Source organism: Lolium perenne, chromosome 6, assembly GCF_019359855.2.
Source record: "Lolium perenne isolate Kyuss_39 chromosome 6, Kyuss_2.0, whole genome shotgun sequence".
NCBI classification, from domain to species: Eukaryota; Viridiplantae; Streptophyta; class Magnoliopsida; order Poales; family Poaceae; genus Lolium; species Lolium perenne.
This window is the reverse complement of record NC_067249.2, coordinates 67,421,248-67,442,295: the sequence shown is the minus strand read 5'-3', so window position 1 is coordinate 67,442,295 and position 21,048 is coordinate 67,421,248. Positions and strand designations below refer to the sequence as shown.

The window sequence follows — 21,048 nt, the reverse complement described above, 5'->3', positions numbered from 1 at the left end:
CTCCTTGCACCTACTGTGGCAGGCCTGGCCACACTATCTCTACGTGCTGGCAGAGGGATCCCAGCTTACGCCCGCCGCATCTTACTCGTCGTCAGGCTGGTTCTTCAGGATCTTCCGCTGTTGCGCTATCTGATCAGGACATTATCCGTGGTCTTCGTGGTCTGCTCGCTGGTACAGCTCTTCCTCGACGAATGCTTGCTGGTTCTGTGTTTGGCTCTTCTGGCACCGCGCGACCACCACCTTCCACACAGTCAGGTACGTCATCCTCGTGGTATCTGGATTCTGGAGCTTCTTTTCATATGACCTCTGCGTCTTCTATTTTTTCTGCTCTTCGCTCTATTGTTTCGCCTGTTCGTGTTATCACGGCTGATGGTACCTCTCTCCCTGTTTCCAGTCGAGGCACCCTTCTACTACCTCTTTCTCTGTTCCGTATGTTTCTCATGTTCCTCGTCTTAAGATGAACATGTTTTCCGCTAGTCAACTTACTGATTCTGGTTGTCGCGTCATTCTTGACGCTGATTCTTGTGCTGTTCAGGACCGCCGTACACAGGCCCTGGTTGGAGCTGGCCCTCGCAGCCTTGAGTCCCCGGGGCTCTGGGAGTTAGACTGGCTTCGCGTTCCTTCTGCTGCCACTTCATCTGCCAGTTCTCCTGCGGTTGCTGCTTCTGTCACTGGATCTTTTCAGCAGTGGCATCATCGGCTGGGTCACCTCTGTGGCTCCCGTTTATCGTCATTAGTTCGTCGTGGTCTTCTGGGGTCTGTCTCAGGAGACGTGTCTTTGCATTCATGTCAGGGTTGTAGGCTAGGAAAACAGATTCATCTTCCCTATCCTACTAGTGCGTCTGTATCTCAACGACCTTTTGATTTAGTTCATTCAGATGTTTGGGGTCCGGCTCCCTTTCCTTCGAAAGGGGGTCATCGATACTATATTTTGTTTATTGATGATTTTTCACGATACACCTGATTGTTTCTTATGCACTCTCGCAGTGAGGTGCTTTCTATTTATCAGCGTTTTGCAGCCATGGTTCATACTCAGTATTCCACGCCCATTCGTGTGTTTCGTGCTGACTCTGCAGGAGAGTATATCTCCCAGCACCTGCGTGGTGTTCTTGCTGAGCAGGGCACCCTTGCCCAGTTCTCGTGTCCCGGCGCCCATGCTCAAAATGGTGTCGCCGAGCGTAAGCATCGTCATATTCTTGAGACTACCCGTGCTATGATGATTGCTTCCTCTCTTCCGCCGCATTTCTGGGCTGAGGCTGTCGCTACGTCGACTTACCTCATTAACATTCAGCCTTCTGCTGCCCTTCAAGGTGGCATTCCTCTCGAGCGTCTTTCTGGTTGCTCTCCAGATTACCCGACACTTCGTTTATTTGGTTGTGTTTGCTATGTTCTTCTCCCTCCTCGCGATCGCACCAAGCTGATCGCTCAGTCTGTTGAGTGTGTTTTTCTCGAATACAGTGATGAGCATAAGGGCTATCGCTGTTGGGACCCCGTTGGTCGTCGGATGCGCATCTCTCGTGATGTCACGTTTGATGAGACGCGTCCCTTCTATCCTCGTCCCACCTCGGGTACTTACCCGGTGGATGATATCTCTTTTCTTCTTTTTCCGGATGCACCCCCTGCTATCCCGTCTCCTCCCCCTCCTAGTCCTGATGTGCCCCCTTCGGCGCCATCCTCTCCTCCGTCTAGTCCACCTAGTACTCCTCGTTCTCCGGCTTCAGATCCTTCTGATGCTGTCCCTTCTTCCTCTTCCTCTGATGATTTGTCCTCCGCTGATGACCTTCCCCCTTCACGGCCTGTCCGTCAGCGTCGTGCTCCAGCTCGTTACTCTCCTAGTCAGTATGGTCTCTCTGTCGTTTCCGAGCCGACTTCTTATCGGGATGCCGAGCGTCATCCTGAATGGCAGCTTGCCATGGCTGAGGAGATCGCTGCGCTTGAGCGCACTGGCGCTTGGGATCTTGTTTCTCCCCTTCTGGTGTTCGTCCTATCACGTGTAAGTGGGTCTATAAAATTAAGACTCGCTCTGATGGATCTCTTGAGCGCTATAAAGCACGTCTTGTGGCTCGTGGCTTTCAGCAGGAGCACGACCGTGACTATGATGAGACTTTTGCCCCTGTGGCTCATATGACTACTGTGCGTACCCTTCTTGCTGTTGCTTCTGTTCGCCGCTGGTCTGTCTCCCATCTTGATGTTCAGAATGCTTTTCTTAATGGCGAGTTGAGTGAGGAGGTTTACATGCAGCCTCCTCCTGGGTATTCTGTTCCCGATGGGATGGTTTGTCGTCTTCGACGTTCTCTCTATGGTCTCAAACAGGCTCCTCGTGCCTGGTTTGAGCGCTTCGCCTCTGTGGTGACTGCTGCTGGTTTCTCTCCTAGTCTTCATGATCCAACGCTTTTCGTTCACACTTCTACTCGTGGACGTACTCTTCTTCTTCTCTATGTTGATGATATGATCATTACCGGTGATGATCCTGAGTATATTGCCTTTGTCAAGGCTCGTCTTCGTGATCAGTTTCTTATGACTGATCTTGGTCCTCTTCGCTATTTTCTTGGCATTGAGGTTTCCTCCACTTCTGATGGCTTTTCTATCTCTCAGGAAAGGTACATTCAGGATCTTCTTGCTCGTGCTGCTCTTGGGGATGAGCGCACAGTCGATACTCCTATGGAGCTTAATGTCAAGCTTCGTCCTACTGATGGTGATCCTCTTCCTGATCCCACCCGTTATCGCCATCTTGTTGGGAGTCTTGTTTATCTTGCTGTCACTCGTCCTGATATTTCTTATCATGCTCATATTCTGAGTCAGTTTGTCTCCGCTCCTACCACTGTTCACTATAGTCATCTCCTCCGTGTTCTTTGTTATCTTCGTGGCACGATCACTCGTCGCCTTTTCTTTCCCCGTTCCAGCTCTCTCCAGCTCCAGTGCTATTCGGATGCTACGTGGGCGAGTGATCCTACGGATCGTCGTTCGCTTTCTGCTTACTGTGTGTTTCTTGGTGGTTCGCTTGTTGCTTGGAAGACGAAGAAACAGGTCGCAGTTTCCCGTTCGAGTGTTGAGGCTGAGTTGCGGGCTATGGCTTTGTTGATTGCTGAGGTGACTTGGTTACGGTGGTTGCTTGCAGATTTTGGGGTCTCTGTTACGACACCTACTCCACTTTTGTCTGACAGTACATGTGCTATCAGTATTGCACGTGATCCAGTCAAGCATGAGCTCACCAAGCATATCGGTGTTGATGCTTTTTACACACGTGCACAGGTACAGGATGATGTTGTTGCGGTTCATTATGTGCCTTCAGATTTGCAGTTGGCGGATTTCTTTACGAAGGCACAGACTCGAGCGCAGCATGATTTCTTACTCTCCAAACTCAGTGTTGTGGATCCACCATGAGTTTGAGGGGGGTGTTAGATGTATATATCTGTCTATTGTAGTTTTCCCATATGTTAGGGGGCTTTCTGCATATGTGCACCTGTACATGTACTATATATTGTGGCCTTTTCCCTCTGATAATACAACAAGCATATTTCCTAACAATCGCGACAAAAACGAGTGAGAATAAAACACACAATACGAGGAAAAGGTTTATAGCCCCGACTGCTCGCGTGAAAATGCAAGTTCACCAGCGGTAAACACGATCGAGAATAAAGTGCACAACAAAGAGATGTATTGGTACGTGGAGCCATTCTAGAGACCCTAGAGAGGGTAATAGAGGCCTAGCTAAGGGGCGCGCAGATCATGACATGTGGGTTTGGCACTTTTTTGCCGTCATGACGGGATCTCACAATAACATCAATATATTATAATACTCTCCGATGTTTGCAAGACTTGCTAAAGAAACACTCTCTAGCACAACTACAAGATCAATGACCATCAAAATAACAATGCTATTACCTAACTGATGACATATATGTCGTACCTCGTTGGACGACATTTGTGAAGAGTATTCACAACCACTAAGGTAGCAAACAATCTCTCTTTGCACAACAATAAGAGAGTTGACGAATGATGTGAAGAGAGCATTTGGTGTGTGCTCCAAACTCATTGCACTATGTCCATCGACTGCTTGTGTCACATGTACAACATGATCATGAAGAGTGGGCATGATGATTATTGAGTGTAGACATGAGGGCCCTCTTGTTAAGTTAAATTTGTGAAAAAGATGTTCATCGGTAACTACAGGGTGATATAGCTGAGCACATGCGGATCATCCAAGGAAACCAATATTTTTTATGTTCGCATGTTGTAGTGGATGACTCCTACTATTTTCCAGAACTTTCCACGTTTTAATTTGAATTTAAATGTCGCATGAACTATTTTAATGTCTAAATTTTCGTTTGATTAACATGTGTCTAAAAATTATCTAGTATAAAAAATGAAAGAAGAGATGAAAATAGCCAAAATGGAGAAGGGCCGGTCTGTTGGGGTTCCCTTGGATGTACCAACCCCATCGGTCCAGACAAGGTGTCCAAACGTCCCCAAACGTACATGATTTAGGGATGCCTGGATAGAATAATGGGTGTGCACTTGGAGATGCCCGACGGATGGAAAATATACCCATGAGCACATGTAGGCTGTAGCACTCCGGTTCAACCGACGGTCCGGTACGGTTTTTAAAACTATGCATGTAGCAGGCCGGAACCTGACCCAGCTGGTCTGGGTATAGGCGTACGTATTTATTGATGTGCAATATACATATGGATATATTTCGATATTCATGTGCAATACTCATACTCTACATGTTAAGTTGTGGGCAGGGGATGAGCATTAACGTGTCTCTTGGGTATAGTCATATCCTACCCATTTTACTCCATGGCATGTGGGCCCGTGAAGCTCTCAAGGCTCATGACGACCGTGATACATACATTTTGCATCACTACTAATATATATCATATGATCTATGTTTTACAACCATATATGAATGATTATAAATTTATTTATCGAGTTTTAGATGGTTTACGAGACTTTCTTCCAAAGTCTCAATGTTTTGTTATCTAACTTTGGGAGGCAGAAACCTCTTTTTTCTTATTTTTTGTATTTGGGATCTTACGGAGCTTAATTAATTTAAGGAAAAATATTGCATCTGTTTTTATCAGAAACAAGGTTGTTAGCTTTGGAGGGATAGAAGGAGGGCCACGAGGGACAAAGTGAGTCCCACCATGTTGGTCGTGCCATGGGGACCCACTTCCCCTCGAGCACCTCCCCACCCCTTCCTTTTTACGAGAGCCTCCATGACGCAGAAAAACGCATGCCATATTTCCTAGAGATTTTTTTGGAGGCGGCAACGGAGGCAAAATTACTCTTCTTCCTTGGGAGAGGGCAGATTCAATTGCTTCGTGGTTGCTGCCGAGGGGAAATCAAAGCCATCACCAATTCCTCCTTGTCAAAGGGGGAGTCTCATCATCAATGTGCGCATCATCTCCACCATATTAACACCATCACCATCTTTGAGATCAATGTCACCCCCTCATTTTGGGTAGACCAGAACCATGGATCGTCTTTGTAATACCTAGTGCATGATTGCACTTAGTTATTTGAGATTATTTGGTGGTGAAGATATATTTTCTGATTGTGTTGTATTCATTATGCCACTGATCATGACCATGTTTAAGAGTAGTGAGTACGTAGTTTCCCATATTCCCGGGGGCATAAGATGTCCTAGCCATGATTTTTATATGATATGAGTTGAGTATTTGGTCAAATTTATTTATTTGATGTGGCTCTATGATGGTATTATGCGAAAGTCGTATGCATAGTACTTGACCTTTATGTGCTCATAGGAGATAGGCCTGCAACTTAGAGTAGGGAAAAGAGGAGAGGCTTGAAGTGGCACAAATCATGACCTAAGTCTTGAACTTGCAATATGGGGCTTATTTAACGGAGACCATAAAACTTTAAGCGACGGTTGGATATTTTTCTTAGCACATCCTTTGTTTTCTCATAAAATTAACCTTATGGTCAATCATTAGGGTGTACTTGCTCATGCATATGGTTACACCTATCTTAAGCTCCACACAATATAGATATTAAAATTGACAAAATGCTTGTTATATTCATATGATAATCATGTGCTAAATAATTCACACCGCCCTTAGGAACATTTCACTCACAACAAACTCAAGATTGTTCTTTTGCTGCATAAAGGATTAGGTTTTTTTGACAAATCTTGTTACATTTCCATGTTATTATCTGTATTTTGGTTCTTTTGTGTTTTACTTTTCAGGAAACTATACAATAAAAAATACCAAAAAACGTTTGAAACTTTATTTGTGGACTATTAACATTCCAGTGAATCATCTTCTCAACTGCTCATGGGCTCGATACTCTTACTTATCGAAAGATACTATAATTGAGTGCCCACACTTATGGCTCATCAAACAATAGCCTGGACAACAAGCAAACACAATGGTGTCCCAACTACTCCCCTCATCTTCTCGACTCCTCCCAATTGTTTTCGATTAAATTCCCTTGACAGTGACATCGAGGCACTTCCGCCCTTCCCATCACCCTCGATACTCCTTTTATTGAGTTGTGATAATTATTTTTCGCCGCATGTGCTATAAATGACCGTGAACTACCGTGTTCATTTTTTTTAGTGTTTCAGGATTATTTTCTCTAACTTGAAGACCTTATGGTCTAAGTGTAAAAGAAACCTATGGGTCCCTCTTTTGTACTTGAATATCTCAACAATGTAGAGAATTGTTTCAAAATAACAATCTGGTGGGCTTCATATCTTCTTTATCTAAAGTGGTTGTCTTCCATGAATTGAGTGAGAGATGATGTTAGGCGTAGTAACAACATGTAACAATGGCGATATCTTAGCAATGCTAGCTAATATGTTTGTTGAATTGAAATTGAGGGGAAAAAAGTTATCTTCTCTTATCTACTACCTCCATTCCATAAAATGGGTCATATAATTTTTTTAAAAAATTGAAAGCATGTTTAGTTTGACTAAGTTTAGACAATTTTGTTTGAACATTTATGTTATCAAATCTATATCAATAGATTCGTGATACGATGTATTTTCTTAGTGTATCCATCAACTCTCATAAATATCAATATTTTTGTGTATATTTTCAATAAAATTTAGTATGCTTTGACTTTTGACTAAAAGTGTACGCCTTATTTTTCGGAATTGAGGTAGTAAGAATTTTATAATATGATAAGATAAGGCATTTTCTCCATAGTACAAGGTGTCTTCTCCAAGTCACAAGTTATATTGTTTTTTTTTACAAATTCATAATTTTAGGAGGATGCAAGCAATACATTACTTTAGATACTCAGTGATTTCTCCCCGGTTCCATTACCATTCATGACATGAAATAAATAAGAAAAAAAATCTTCCTACCTACTCTCTCCGGTTCTTTTTAATTAACTCGAATTTAGTACAAAGGTATACTAAATCCGAATAAGTTAAAAGAGACCAGAGGAGGGGAGCGGTGTTTTGGAACATGGGTCCATATGCTCTCTATATTTCTAAATGCATCTTACATACATTTTAAATTTTAAAAATTGAAACTAAAAGTTCGCACGTACATCTTCACGTGCTACATGCTCACAAAGTCGTTTCATAAAAAAATGACTTATCATGTGACGTGTGTAAAAAAGACAAAATTCAGTGCTAAAAATAATGCTTTTCACAAGATAAACTTTCTCTTTTTTATATAGACCACACAATATATTGGTTTTTCGTGAAACTTGACGAACGCACGTATATTATGAAGATGTACATGTAGAATTTTTTGTCCAAATTTTTCGATATTTCGAAATATAATTTTTAGTAAAGGGAGCATACGCACCCGGGGAGCCGAATTGAATTTCCGCCAGAGGAAGTACTATTGTACATTGATGCTCTAACAACTTATTGATTTGATCATCAGTTAAAAGAAATGCTTATGAACTTGATCGATACTCCAGAATAAGCTACATTACTAGTGGAGTTAAAATGTCGCTTTTGTTATGTAATAATCAACCAAAAAAGTTATTTTATGATCAGATCAAAATCAGCGGGCCCACCTTATCGTAATCCACAGCCTCTGCAGAGTGGGGCCCACTTTTCCGTCTGCGCCAGCCGCAAAGCGTTCATATCCAAAACCACGTGCCACGGCGGCAAGGGCCCGCCCGGGCCGGGACAGAACTACACGCCGCGTCCGTCCCCCACTGCTTCTCTCTCACGACAACGCGACCAACTCCCCTCTCAATCTCCAGCCCACCACAGCCAAATCACGCCCGCCGTCTTCCTCGCGGCGCCGCGGATTCAACGAGGTAAAATTCTCGCCGCGGGTCTCCTCCATTCCCCCTCCTTCCCCGCGCGCTCCTCTCGCGGTCCTACTCCGCTCCGCCCCTCTCTCGCCGTCCGCGGATCCCGGTCCGGATTGTGCCGATTCCTGCCGCAGGCGGAGCGGATTCACCCCCGCTTGTCTGCTCCGCCGCGGATTAGGCAGCGGGCTGTCCGAGCCGCCCGTGGTGCTACGGTGGTTTCGTAAGAGGTTCGGTGTGTTCTGCGTAGGATGTGCTTCTAAAGGGGGATTCCAGGTCTGCGTAGTTTACACGTGATGCGGTAGAGCGCGTACGGCGTAGTACCTGCATTGGGCCTCGGCGAGGCGGCGGCTGTCCAAGAGCTCGAGCGGTTCTCTTCCAGATCTGCCTCGATTAGGTGCGTCTCCTTTGGCAGAGATGCTGTTTTTTTTTTCAGTTGCTGTGGCTGTGTTCCTTGAATATGACTGAACATCTGATGCCACGATGGTGCATTGCTCTGGGGAATTCTCGTCTCCTAGTTCGCAGGCCAGCGCTAGAATCTTCATGACCTCCTGGAAGTCCTAGCTCTGTTGCCATGTTAGGTTCAAGGATAAGGTCCACTTTAATTCGTCTTTAATTTGCGGTGGTTAGTCCACTTTCGCAATTCACAAGTCTTATTTCACTGTTCTGCACATGGTTTTTCTGACTATACCGTGCCGAACTAGTGGCTGTTGAAAACTAATTGATGGTACTTCTCTGGGCATTGCTGTGCGGTTACTTGTAACCCAGGTGAATGCCATCTTCACACATCAACTACGCCCTTGGCAGTTAGCCCAAACTTTAGAAGTGCTGTTTTCGTGGTTTGTGTGTTGTGTATCTGGCAAATGATGTTTCTATCTTATTTCTATTGCATCATCTAGAAGTTCTAATTGTCACGATTGGTTCGTTTTAATCTTTGTTTGAGTCATTATAAGCTGAAAGCCATTCGTTTGCCACTTATATTTAAATGTTCTTCAAACGTTTTATTTCTAAGAATATGCTGACTTGGACTATTGCCAAATCTTTTTGGTGCAGGCATTTATTAGAAGACTGAGTAATCAACATTAACAAGAAAATCTGTGAATATGGTAACAGTGAATGTTGGGATGGTGCATTATGTACTGGACCACATATATGGGACGCTCCTCCATCGCACGAAAATAGGAACACCGTTTTTCTCAAAAGGATGGGGAGGTACCAAACTTGTGTTGCTAGAGAGGATGGTGAAGCAGATTTTTCCTGAAGCTCCTCACCAGAACTGGCCACCAACTGCTGTGCAGCCCATATGGAAAACAGTTTGGGAGACCAAGAACTCTGTTATGCGAGAGGGTGTTTTCAGGACGACATGCGATGAGCGCCTAATTCATGCGTTGCCTCCGGAGAGTCACAGTGCAAGAGTTGCCTTTCTTACACCCAAGTCTGCCTCACCAGAGAAGATGTCGTGCGTGGTCCATCTGGCAGGTAAAAAGTTTGTATCGTTATCCTAACCTGTCTCAGTGTACCGCTTTCATCTAGCTAGATAAATCTTCTTAGACTTTGAATAAGAACTTGTAGTTTGTTATACCTTGCACATTCAGATGTTGCAGCTTAAACTTGATTTACCGATTAATGGTAATTGATGCCTATAGTTCTGCGAGTTTAGCGCCCTCACCTCATTTAAAAAAGATTACTATACTCTTAAATGAAGTAAATACAACTTTTCCATCTTCTGACTACCTAAGTTAAATGATGGGTAACCTTTCTGGTTCTAGAATTCATGTTTTCACAATGTGATACTCAGGCTGATCATATTATCTGGGTTTTTCCTGGAGTTCTTCACTCTGCTTTTCCTAATACCTGTCATAATCCCCACTTCCAAAGAAATCTGATCAACGAAGGCTTCTATCAATAATTTTAGGCACTGGTGATCACTCATTCGAGAGAAGGCTCCGGCTTGGTGGACCACTTGTGAAGGACAACATTGCAACTATGGTTCTTGAGAGGTGAGGTTTGTATAGTCACGTTATCTTGTATTTTTCTTTGATTCAAATCTTCCCGAATAACTGTCAGGAACTGATATCTTTTTGAATGCAGCCCCTATTATGGGCAACGACGTCCAAGCATGCAGCATGGGGCAAAGCTTCAATGCGTCAGTGACTTGCTACTCTTAGGAAAAGCCACCATTGATGAAGCTCGCAGCCTCTTGTACTGGTTGCAGGCTGAGGCTGGTTATGGCAAGTTGGGCATATGTGGGCTCAGCATGGGTATGTAGTATAGCTCTCTAAAGAACCAAGGACCTGCTGTGGTCCATTCATCAAAATCATCCCATTCTAACCTGGTTCTCAAGATTCCTATGTTTTTATCTTTATTCCTTACAAGTGGTGCTAATAAATAAATATGAGTTTTTTTCAAACGTATCTAATTGATCTTCTTCACTATGTTGTCTTAGTTCCATTAGAAAAATTGTATATGATACTGAGTGTCCCGTTTATTTTCAGAACTTTATTCTGACCTTTTAGAAGGTCTATTTATGAAATGTTTTTAATTTTTTTTTCATGAGCCTTATTTGTTATTAACAGGTGGCGTACATGCTGCAATGGTTGGATCCTTGCATCCTACACCAATTGCCACACTACCGTTTCTTGCCCCACATTCTGCTGTGGTGCCTTTCTGTGAAGGGCTTTACAGACATGCCACAGCTTGGGAAGCATTGAGAGAAGATGCAGCAGCATTAGCTCAAGATGCAACGTCTTTGGCAGAGGATGCGGCACAGGAATCTGGAATCACTATTGAGCAAGTAAAGGACAGGTTACGATCCGTGCTCTCTCTGACTGACGTCACTCGGTTTCCACTACCGAAGAATCCACAGGCTGTCATATTTGTTGGTGCAACGGTTAGTGCTACTCTAGCTGTTATTTAGCACGTATATATAGTCGATATCCAAATATGAATGAAGCCACCTGAGTCTTGTACTTTCAGCGTGCCAGGTAGCTTTGTTACAGCAACTCACCATCAGGTTTCATTACTAGTGTATGTGCTTTACTACGTAGTATTATTTTAACAACAGACCCTATTTGTGTACTTGAAAAGTGAAAATAGATGTGTTTTCTGCACCATATGTCTCGCATCATCATTGTAGCTGATCTATTCAAGTATCATTTAAACCTCTGGCTGTTCGCTAGCTTGCTTCAGTAATATGTAGTGTTCCGAAGTTGAAACCTTTCACTAATATCAGATTCAGTATGTCTATTATTGAAGCCTGGTTCTAGTCTAAAACAATGTTCTCCCTGTTTCAGGACGACGGTTACATCCCCAAACACTCAATCATGCAGCTCCAGAAGGCATGGCCAGGCTCAGAAGTCCGTTGGGTTACAGGAGGCCACGTGTCCTCCTTTTTACTCCACAACGACTCGTTTCGCAAGGCAATCGTTGACGCCCTCGACAGATTATAGCACTGGAGGGTGCTCGCATCCTTGTTTCTGCGTTATTCTTGTGTACACAGGGATATGACACCAATTGAACTCCGCAAGCTCATGATAGATACATTTCTTCATATTAAAAAAAGAGAGCCAAAAAATGGCATATTTGGTTGTTGTAACTTAAATTCATATGATTCCCTGTTGGGATAATGGTTGTAGCTCGCATTTGTAACTTGTAACACCAATACAATGACCTGTTGATTGTTTAACTGAATCTGAATGCTGAGAAGCAGAGCCAGTCTAGTGTAGAAAACACACACATTACATTGTCAATTTCTTATTTTTATGTTGCCTATTTCCACCTGTGTATGTATATTATTAAAATCTACTCCTTTTATATACACAATTACAAACACATCAACATCTTACCGAAGAAGCTGATCATCTCTATCTGAATCTAATTACCCATCTCTGTACACCTTGCAACATAGGTGGCTAGGTGAAGGATGAATTTATGGATGGAACTGGCCACCGGCACCGGACGGGTTGGGTTGATCCTGGCGATGCGGCTGGGCAAGCCAGAGGGAGCTTAGTGCGCGGAGGCGATGGGAGTAGTCGGCGATGGCGAGGAAGCACCGCACCGCTTGCCGCGATGTTAGGATCTGCGGCAGCCTGTGCAGCACCTGCAGCCTCAAAGCGTCTGCCTGCAGCATCATACCAAACGGGACATGGTCGTCATGCAAAATGGGTGTCACATTCGATACTGATATTAGCGGCACAACTCTGTCTCCGAAGAGAACGTAGGCATGCTTACCTGCCTGACGAAGGCTTCGAGCGAGGAGAGGTTGGCGATGGCGAGTGACATGTGGGCCATGTAGGCGGCCATGTCAGGGTATGGGGAGAGCAGCGCGTCGGAGCAGACGGTGTCGGAGAGGGAGCGGTACGTGGCCTGGAGCTCTTGGTCAAGCGCCTCTTCGCGTTCCCGCGACCACCGCTGCACATCGCACACGCCCGCCACCTGTTGCTCTGTCAGCGGCTCCACATGTCGCGCTACAATCTGTTTTACTTGTTACTAACTTACTACATAATATATAACATATAATTTCACACCTAGTTACACTAATTTGTTTGAATATGACCGTGTCTATATAACAAAATTGCATGTTGTTTCACATATAAATTGATCAAGTTGCACAATGTTAGGTATGGAGTTGCACAAAATATTGCAAGGAGTTTAGTTGTACAAATGTGCAACTAGTCAGTTGTACGCTTGTACAATAAAGTCACATAAGATTTTGAAATATCTGATATATTCATTGGACAGAGAAACAAAGGATGAGATGAAAAAGTTAGAGAAAATATGAAAAAATGTAAGTTGAATTCAAATAGACACTCCTATTTTACGGGACATGTATGGAGTGTGACCTTACCATACTTGAAACGCGTGGATTACTCAAACTTCGAATGAAATCACCTCTAATCTCCAAAAATTCATCGGGTGTCTCAAGTTCCATCAAGTCATGCAGAACCGAAGTTCTTTAAGTGTATTTTCTAAGTTCTTGCCCGGTTTATTGTTGTACGCTTGCATTTAGGTAATATTTATATATACTTGGTTTTAACACTCAATCATGATTATATCTGAAAATGTTGGCATTCTTTGTTCTATGGTTGTTTGTAAAATAAGCAAAAGCTTTGCCTTTTTATATCGATATAGGAGAAGCAAACAGGAGCGGCAAGAGCCAAGTGAACCAAAAATAAATAAATAGCAATGCCTTGGATCCTGAGGTTTTTTTTTTTTTTTGCACCTGCTAGCATCAATTCTTTTCCTTCATCTTTAATCTTCTAAAAGAGTGCCTACATCATCGAGGATTGTTGTTTAAATCCTTGCATTCCGATCCCTCGAAATTTCCCACATGATGAAAATGACCACGGATTTGAAACCCTCCGGGGAGTTGCAAGAAGCATTGGTAATGGCGTGCTAGTATTGCAGGATAAATAGCCAGTCGGGTAGACTCTGCAGCAAGGATGGGCATGTAAGCCAACGAGCACTCATAGCAAGACGGTCAGATGCCCAGAGCTTGTTTTGGAGCACGAGCCCAACGAAGAATCGGCATTTCGGAGGAGCCCAAGTCTCCGTGACGATTTTCTTGAAGGTTCTAAGGTTAGTTGCCCCCATTCCATCTAGAAGCTAGGCGTATCTTTTTCATCCCCATCGACATCCCATATCTAACTTCTCCTTCACCAACTTTCTTGCACATCACAATGTACGTACGCTTTCTTCCAACACAGAAGACAACAAACATAAGAATCTGTACTAATCAATATTAGTTAGAAAACTTGCAAAGGCCTAACTGTTCCATCAACTACTTGGACCTCTCACCTACTTAAGATTAGCTAGTTAGATAGGCGATAGCTAGCTAATCCATCATATACGTCTCTCTCTACCTACTGGCTGCTAGTTGGGGGAGTATTATTTTTTAGAACTGTCTGCTCCCTTAACCTCAATTAATTAAAGACCAAACAGCACTATATATACTAGTATTTCCATATGTCATTAATTAATTCATGTAAATATGTACCTATGCCTATATTGCATATGTGTATTTTTTTGTCTTTGTGTCCCAAACTCCCCCAGTACATATCGTTTCAGAATCAGGTTAAGTGGAACATTACTTATAAGTTTTTGTCATCTACACCAGAAAAATCCTAGTCACTTGGTCAGCATCTATAAACATCAAACCGACAGCATTATATCCATCATGACATATACTCACAAGTCACAAGTTGTATTATTGTATACTTTTGGGGAAACAATATTCAAAAGAAACTGATGACATTGTGGACGACGTTACGAGAAAAGGCAAATGAATAACTAGAGGCAATGCACACAGTATTGACGGATATTTGCTAGCTAGGCTCGAGGCGATGCATTAGCTATAGTACAGAAGTAATAGTCAGATAAGATACCTTGATGAGATCCGAAGGGCGGGAGCCGCCAATCCAGAGAAAGCAGCGCTCGGCGGCGGGCAGCCACGTCCCGGAGACGAGGTGGAACACATCGGCCCTAGCCAGGGCGGCCTTCATCTCCGCCAGCATCACGTGGTGCGCTGCCGCCGCGTCGACGAGCTGCCGCAGCAGCTGCTCACCGTCCGTAGCCGTAGCCGCCGCCGCCGCGTCCTGGTTCTCCACCGCCGCCCGGAGGTGCCGCATCATCCTGTCGTGCTCGTCCACCCACCTCGCGTACTCCCCGTCGAACCACGCCGCCTCTGCTAATTCGTTTTTACCATGCACGTAAGTTAGAGGAAGTTTAATTTGTTAGCGACGGTATTGAATAAGTTAGGGTTCCATGCATGCCTGGACTTAGTCCTCCAATGCCAGCACCACCGCCCAGGATTGCACCCTTTGTTGTGAATGAAATAACTTAATTAGCTAGCCAGTGATATAAAAAATTTCGATAAAGGCCAGTGATATAAATGTAAGTGATTCTCCCTTACGTCTCTAAAAATGTAATAATCCTAAACAATGCAACCAGAATTGAATTCTCTTTTGATTTTTCTTTTTCCAAAATTGCAAACTTAGCACAATTTTAATAACATCAAAAAGTAATACAAGAATCTCAGTATCTTATCGTAACATTTGGTGGAGTAATGTAAGCAATTATAGCATGATAACAAAATAAAGAGGGTTGTGCAAGGTAACTGTATGGTGTTATAAAGGAAAGATGTGCAACTAGGCCATAACTAATTACTAGTCATTAGATTAGACTAGATGGATAACCCTAACTCATACTGTTGTTATTGATAAGGGTGTGCCTATGTCTCAGTTGACTGAGATTAAATCTCAGTCACCTCAAAAAAGTGCAACTGCAGTTAAAAAAAATGTGCAACTCGGATCAGTTGCACTTTTCTAGTAGAAAAGTGCAATTGCACTTTTTTGACAGAAAAGTGCAACTCAAGTTCATTTTTGTGACTGAGACTTAAGGAATTCATAACAAAACCGTATTGATAATACATACTCCCTACGTTCACTAATATAACATATCTTAGCTTTTACTGGATTCATCTACTTTGATATGTATCTAGCCTACTCTTAGTGTGTAGATTCACTTATTATGATGTGTATCGCTTTGAAATGTCTAAAATATCTCATATTTATAAACAGAGGGAGTATATATTAAGATACTAGAGAACAATTATGCATGTTTCGGCGGAAACCCCATAAATATCTCCTACGTATTCATATGGCTTCACTTCCCACATAGCTGCCGCACACACCTCTCTTACTGCCATTGGATCATTGCACCTACTTGCTTTACCATTGATACCTACCCTTAGCTTGCATGCTTCACATCAAATTAAACCACATGTTCCAACAATTGCGTGGGCTTTACCACTATCACCTACCCTTAGCTTGCAGGCTTCACATCAAATTAAACCTCATGTTCCAACACTTGTGTGGGCCCTCTCCATTTTTTTTGAGGAATTAACCTCGTCACTTTCTTTGAGTTTCATTCTTGGGAACATTCTCCCTTGGCGATTTTTAACATATTGCATGGGTCAAATCGCAAAGCACCTAGCATCCATCATTTATGGCTATGGCACGTCTAGGTGGCATCCATGGAGTTACGGAAGTGAAAAAGAAGACCGTTGGGCTAGAGAAGACTCCCTCAATCATTCTACTAGGGGATGCTTCTTACTCTACCTTACAATTCCTTTGCCTTTCTTATTCTGATCAATACGATGGTTCGGACTAGGATGCATTCTGAACCATATGGAACGATACATATATACACATGGATGTAAATTCAGTAATCATGATAATACTAATATAATGTTTAACAAGTTTTTTCCCTAGAAAGTTGGCAAAGTCCCGTAATTTAGTGCTTTGAGATAGAAGCTCAATACCGACACCTTTCTACCCCTCCCAATTCTCGATGCCTTTCACCTCCACATATTGCCCACACTCATCCCCACCAATGTCAACCATATATCCACCATCCTAGCAGTGCTAGCAATGCCCTGTCGACGAACTTTTGTCGCCACCACCTACCGAATGAAACTTACATTGCCCTTACATTGCCACGATGGTTCACTTTGTTCTTCACAAATGAACTCCTCTGCACCACCACATAATTTCCTATCTCTCTAATAGTTCATTGCCAATATATCCTACATGGCAACCATCCCATATCACCGAACCTAACACCCACAATTGGTACCACCTATAGACTACATGCAGTGTCTTGCTTTACTCATGTGCCAAGTATTCTTATATGCGTCACAGATTGAAGGTCGACGTTCCGGACTTCCGGTGAGCCCCCAGAATATATCCGGTGAAACTTAGCCCTTACATCACTAGAGAATAGGACGTCACCAACCGGAAATATTTGGTGAACCCCTGGAATATCTTTGAATGACAACTTGGATGGATTATGGTTGTGTGCACCCGAGAATGCAGAGGTCGGGAAGTTTGCCTTCCTTGTTGGAGAAAATTACGTGGATGAACAGAAATGTTGGGATTTAGACCACTTGTGGTAGGTAATTTCATATGGGTGATTCATACCAAGACCTATTTTATATATGTCCCCTAAGGCACATATCTGTATTTATACCTTTATCAGGGAATATATGGATACCTGATTGCTGCTTCTTTGCATCTCCTGCTCCATCTGTGACAGCCTGACCCTGCTCGTCTCCAAATTTTGAATGTAAGCCTACACATGCACATCGCCATAGAAGGCCAATCGAGAATCAATCATCATATATGCACCAAAGTCTACAAGAAGTGTACTTGTCGTACAGAAACGTGAAAACCATTGGGCATAGTTAGACAGTATTATATATATTGCACATATTCAACTTTTAGGTGGTGCAGTAGCTAGCAGGTTAACCTCACCAGCCCAATCCTACACTTGGGACTTGTTGAAGGCCAGTAATTAATCAAGTTAATCGAGCAGTATAGTCAGTAACTAATAATTTTGCCGCTCATATTTAGACGTACCTTCTTCCTAAGCCTGCTCTTCCTCGCGGCCTCCCTGTTCTGCGCAAGTCTCCTCAATGTCTTGGCGTCCGGCGTTCGGGGTCCCTCATGCTCCGAAGTCGACGGCGTGCCCTCGCCGCCGCGTCCGCCTCCTTCTCTCTGTTATATCAGCGATATCACAATCCACAACACAAAAATGTCGCAAGAAGTGCATGTACTATATAGGGTGCAGCTAGTACTGACCTTGACGGCTGGCTTGCTGTCCGGTGCCGGAGCGAGCATCGCCAGCTGCTTGGATGGCGGCCGCTGCTGCTGCTTCGAAGAACCGGCCGCGGTGGCAGTGTTTGGAGAAGGTTCGACGGCGTGCATCGGCCGAGAAGGGAAGATGTTGAGAGTCTCTGCATGCACACGTGAAGGATAAGTCTCACGCGACCATTCCAGAATTCTACAGCAGTGCGTGTGTATAATTGTATATCGCACATTCACACTGGTGCAACCGCATGCACTCGGCTCGGCTGGCGATGTTTAATTCACAAACAGAATATACAGTTTTACACCCATATTGAGGAAATGGCATGTATCTGCTCTGGCAAAATAAGATGATCATCTTTGGCAAGAACACACATCAGCAGGTGTTTGCTACACGCCACTCTCTCTCCCCTTCGCTCCAACTAGAGAATTCCTCTTTTGGGAAATAATCTACATGTCAGAAAATGGAAGCTTTGCTCGGAAAGAAGGAAAAGGACCATAAGATTTCATCATCACTGTCGCCCATCTTATGTCGAAACTCGACCAGGCATGCCAAATTCTAGTAGATGGCATGTTTTCTATATGTGTGCAAATTATGGAACTTAGTTCCAATAAAGTATGTATGTTAGGGAAACAATTTATTGCCTCTAACCATCAAAGCTATGCATCAATTCAGTATGACAGTTTATGAAATATTCTGAAGTTTCTATGAGTTGAGAAATAGCTGATTAAGCATGTCTTACGCGGTTGTTCTTGAACTGATGTTTGATCCTGGCTGTTGAGGTAGAGAAAGAGGGCTTGATCAAGTTCACCCATGTCTTCATATCCGCCAGGGTCCTTTCTGCTGCAATAGCACAAATTAATAGATAGAGCATTACAAAATGGTTATCATGACCATCATTGTTAGCTGGCGAGCATATATATGTTTCAAAGTTTCAGTGAGAGAGAAGCATCACTCCGAGAAAGAGGATAAAATACGGAAGGAATGTTGCAAAAATTAAGCTTCGAGATTCGTAATTAACAAATCCATGAGAAGTGGTCTCTTGAAAGCCGCATAAGAAATGACACTTTCAAACGCATTTCTCAACTTAAAAGGCAACAGGAAACTGAAGGGACAACTGAAATGTTGAGATAGAGATCCATCAAGGAGATGAAAGTTTCTTATGGTAGCAAGTCTAGCTAATTAGTTGCACCATCGCCTTCTTTAGAATTGGACCAAACGACATCAACATAAGTCAATATATACAATAGTACACGAACTCTGAGACATCATCTTCAAACTAAGATGCTTACTTCATCCTTAAGCCTCCAGATAAGTTATTTATGTTGGGACAGACCAATTCATGCCTGAATATAACTTCCAAGGCTCAAAGTTAAAAAATAATAACCAGAGAACAAAAATATCATGAAGGGGAGGAAACATCAGAAAAGGAGATTTACTTCTTTGTCGGAAAGAAAAGGAAATCCACTTTCATGGTGTTAGGGTTTACATTGTGCTTCCATGGATGGAGGAGGTAGCGGTAGCAGAAGTTTGTTGGATCATCCCGGTGTGTGCTGAACAAGATGCCTGTTCATGTGGCTGCTGCCATGGCCTATCCCCCATCAAACTCCTGCTCAGTATCAACTCCACAAGCTTACTATATCTTCTCAATCGGCTCAATTACCTAGCAAAATCTATCCAAGAACCAGCTCCTGCTCTTCACATATGAACTCTGCTTGATCCAGCTGATTGAGATAACTAATCCTCGATTATCCTGCCTCGCCGCAATTCAATCCTTTTCCGTAGCTTCTCCCCTTGTTCCTAGCTATGGATGGATTCGTTAGCTTCTTCTGACCGGAAGCTGGCAGAAGGTAGGAGAGGACTTGTATAGCCTGAGGTGGAGTGCGTGTACAAGAAATATAAGGGGAGTGGTTGCAAACCTTGGAAAAAGGTAGACAATAATTAGACTTTTATAAAAAGGCCGGGTAGAATACGATGTGTGATTGGATTGAGCGCCGAGTTGGTACGGATATATGACTGTTTTTTTATGTGCCTTCTATATATGTCAAATGTTTGGAATAGACTGGTAGTGGATTACTATATAAAGGGCGATCGTTTTTTTTTCGGTAACGTGATCAAAGATTTAGGTTGGGGATTAATTGGGGTTTCGAACATAATAAATTAGGTTTTGTGCATCCCGGCATACGATTATATTTGCACTATGAAGATGTACTAAATTGGTTTGTTTGCATGTTTAATTGGAGAGGCCCAACGTATGTTCTCTTCTAAAGTATTGTATAAGAAAAGAAATGTAAAACATGATTATTTTGCAAATAATCAATAGAGATCCCAAGGTCATTGCAGCTCGGTTTTTTTTTTTAAATGAAACTTCATTAAAAAGGTCACACAAGTACATATACATGTCCAGTATGTACATATTAGTTTTAACTTAAATGTATTTAATCTATGATCTACACTTAAAAATTTGAGAAAAATCCAAGTTTCTTTTGGTCATTTTTACATAGCCCAAAATGTAATGTATTAATTAATGAAAATTTATCGACATTTAGTTAACATCTGTATGTATCCGCATAAGTTCAGATTTTTTTTAGAACTTTGAATTATCATTTTATTATTATTTTCGAAAATCCAGGCTGATTGGAGCCCTGGAGTACAAAGGCCGCACTCGATTATTAATTCTGTCCCTCTCAGGAGTATTTTATATGCTCTACATAATATATGGTGTGTTACTGATCAATGTTTTAACCAAAAAAGTTGACACCCGTCAGTATAAAGCATAAATTCTGTACAATTTCTTGATTTAGAAGCAAGTTCAGGCATCATTTTTCATTGCGACACCTTTCCGAATGCTTGTGTTATTTTCCTTCCGAACATAGTAGGTATTGTTCAAAATATCTGAACATAGTGGTATCTTTTTTCCGGATTCGCAAAAAAGAACCTTTTCTTAGTAAATGATACCCACCTTCCATGTAAAATTAGAGTTCAGCGCATCACAGTTTAGCAACCGTAATTGTTCTAATATCCACTTAATAAATGGAAACAGATGCCTGGAAGGACCTTACACAAAGGGGGCATGCCTAACTATACATGTCCATTGATATGCATGAAAAAACTAGGATATAGACAGACATGTCACTCCCTCCTTTTCAAATT

The 21,048-nt window shown here is 42.7% G+C and overlaps 2 protein-coding genes across 7 annotated transcripts; one reads left to right on the top strand and one right to left on the bottom strand.

Moving 5' to 3' along the window:
* The first annotated feature begins 8,100 nt into the window (after positions 1 to 8,100).
* LOC127307577 (uncharacterized) lies at positions 8,101 to 11,935 on the top strand. Of its 2 annotated transcripts, none has more exons than XM_051338308.2 (6): positions 8,101 to 8,256; positions 9,304 to 9,729; positions 10,166 to 10,250; positions 10,342 to 10,511; positions 10,827 to 11,140; positions 11,544 to 11,935. In XM_051338308.2, exons 2-6 carry the CDS (start codon positions 9,354 to 9,356, stop codon positions 11,697 to 11,699), a joined length of 1,101 nt encoding a protein of 366 aa, XP_051194268.1. In that variant the 5' UTR covers positions 8,101 to 8,256; positions 9,304 to 9,353; the 3' UTR covers positions 11,700 to 11,935. The 2 variants fall into 2 exon arrangements, with proteins under 2 accessions (XP_051194268.1, XP_051194269.1); XM_051338309.2 differs by lacking the exon at positions 8,101 to 8,256 and adding an exon at positions 8,507 to 8,647.
* Positions 11,936 to 11,970: 35 nt separating this feature from the next.
* On the bottom strand, positions 11,971 to 19,797 carry LOC127307575 (transcription factor TGAL9). 5 transcript variants are annotated; one of them, XM_051338306.2, is made up of 10 exons: positions 19,559 to 19,797; positions 19,385 to 19,486; positions 18,638 to 18,735; positions 17,889 to 18,043; positions 17,667 to 17,804; positions 17,302 to 17,379; positions 15,021 to 15,066; positions 14,634 to 14,932; positions 12,481 to 12,723; positions 11,971 to 12,370 (listed from the first exon to the last, which is right to left on the bottom strand). In XM_051338306.2, exons 2-10 carry the CDS (start codon positions 19,435 to 19,437, stop codon positions 12,179 to 12,181), a joined length of 1,302 nt encoding a protein of 433 aa, XP_051194266.1. In that variant the 5' UTR covers positions 19,438 to 19,486; positions 19,559 to 19,797; the 3' UTR covers positions 11,971 to 12,178. The 5 variants fall into 5 exon arrangements, with proteins under 5 accessions (XP_051194266.1, XP_051194265.1, XP_071677946.1 ...); XM_051338305.2 differs by having other exon boundaries at positions 18,638 to 18,738; positions 19,559 to 19,796; XM_071821845.1 differs by having other exon boundaries at positions 12,481 to 12,684; positions 18,638 to 18,738; positions 19,385 to 19,797.
* Positions 19,798 to 21,048: the final 1,251 nt, after the last annotated feature.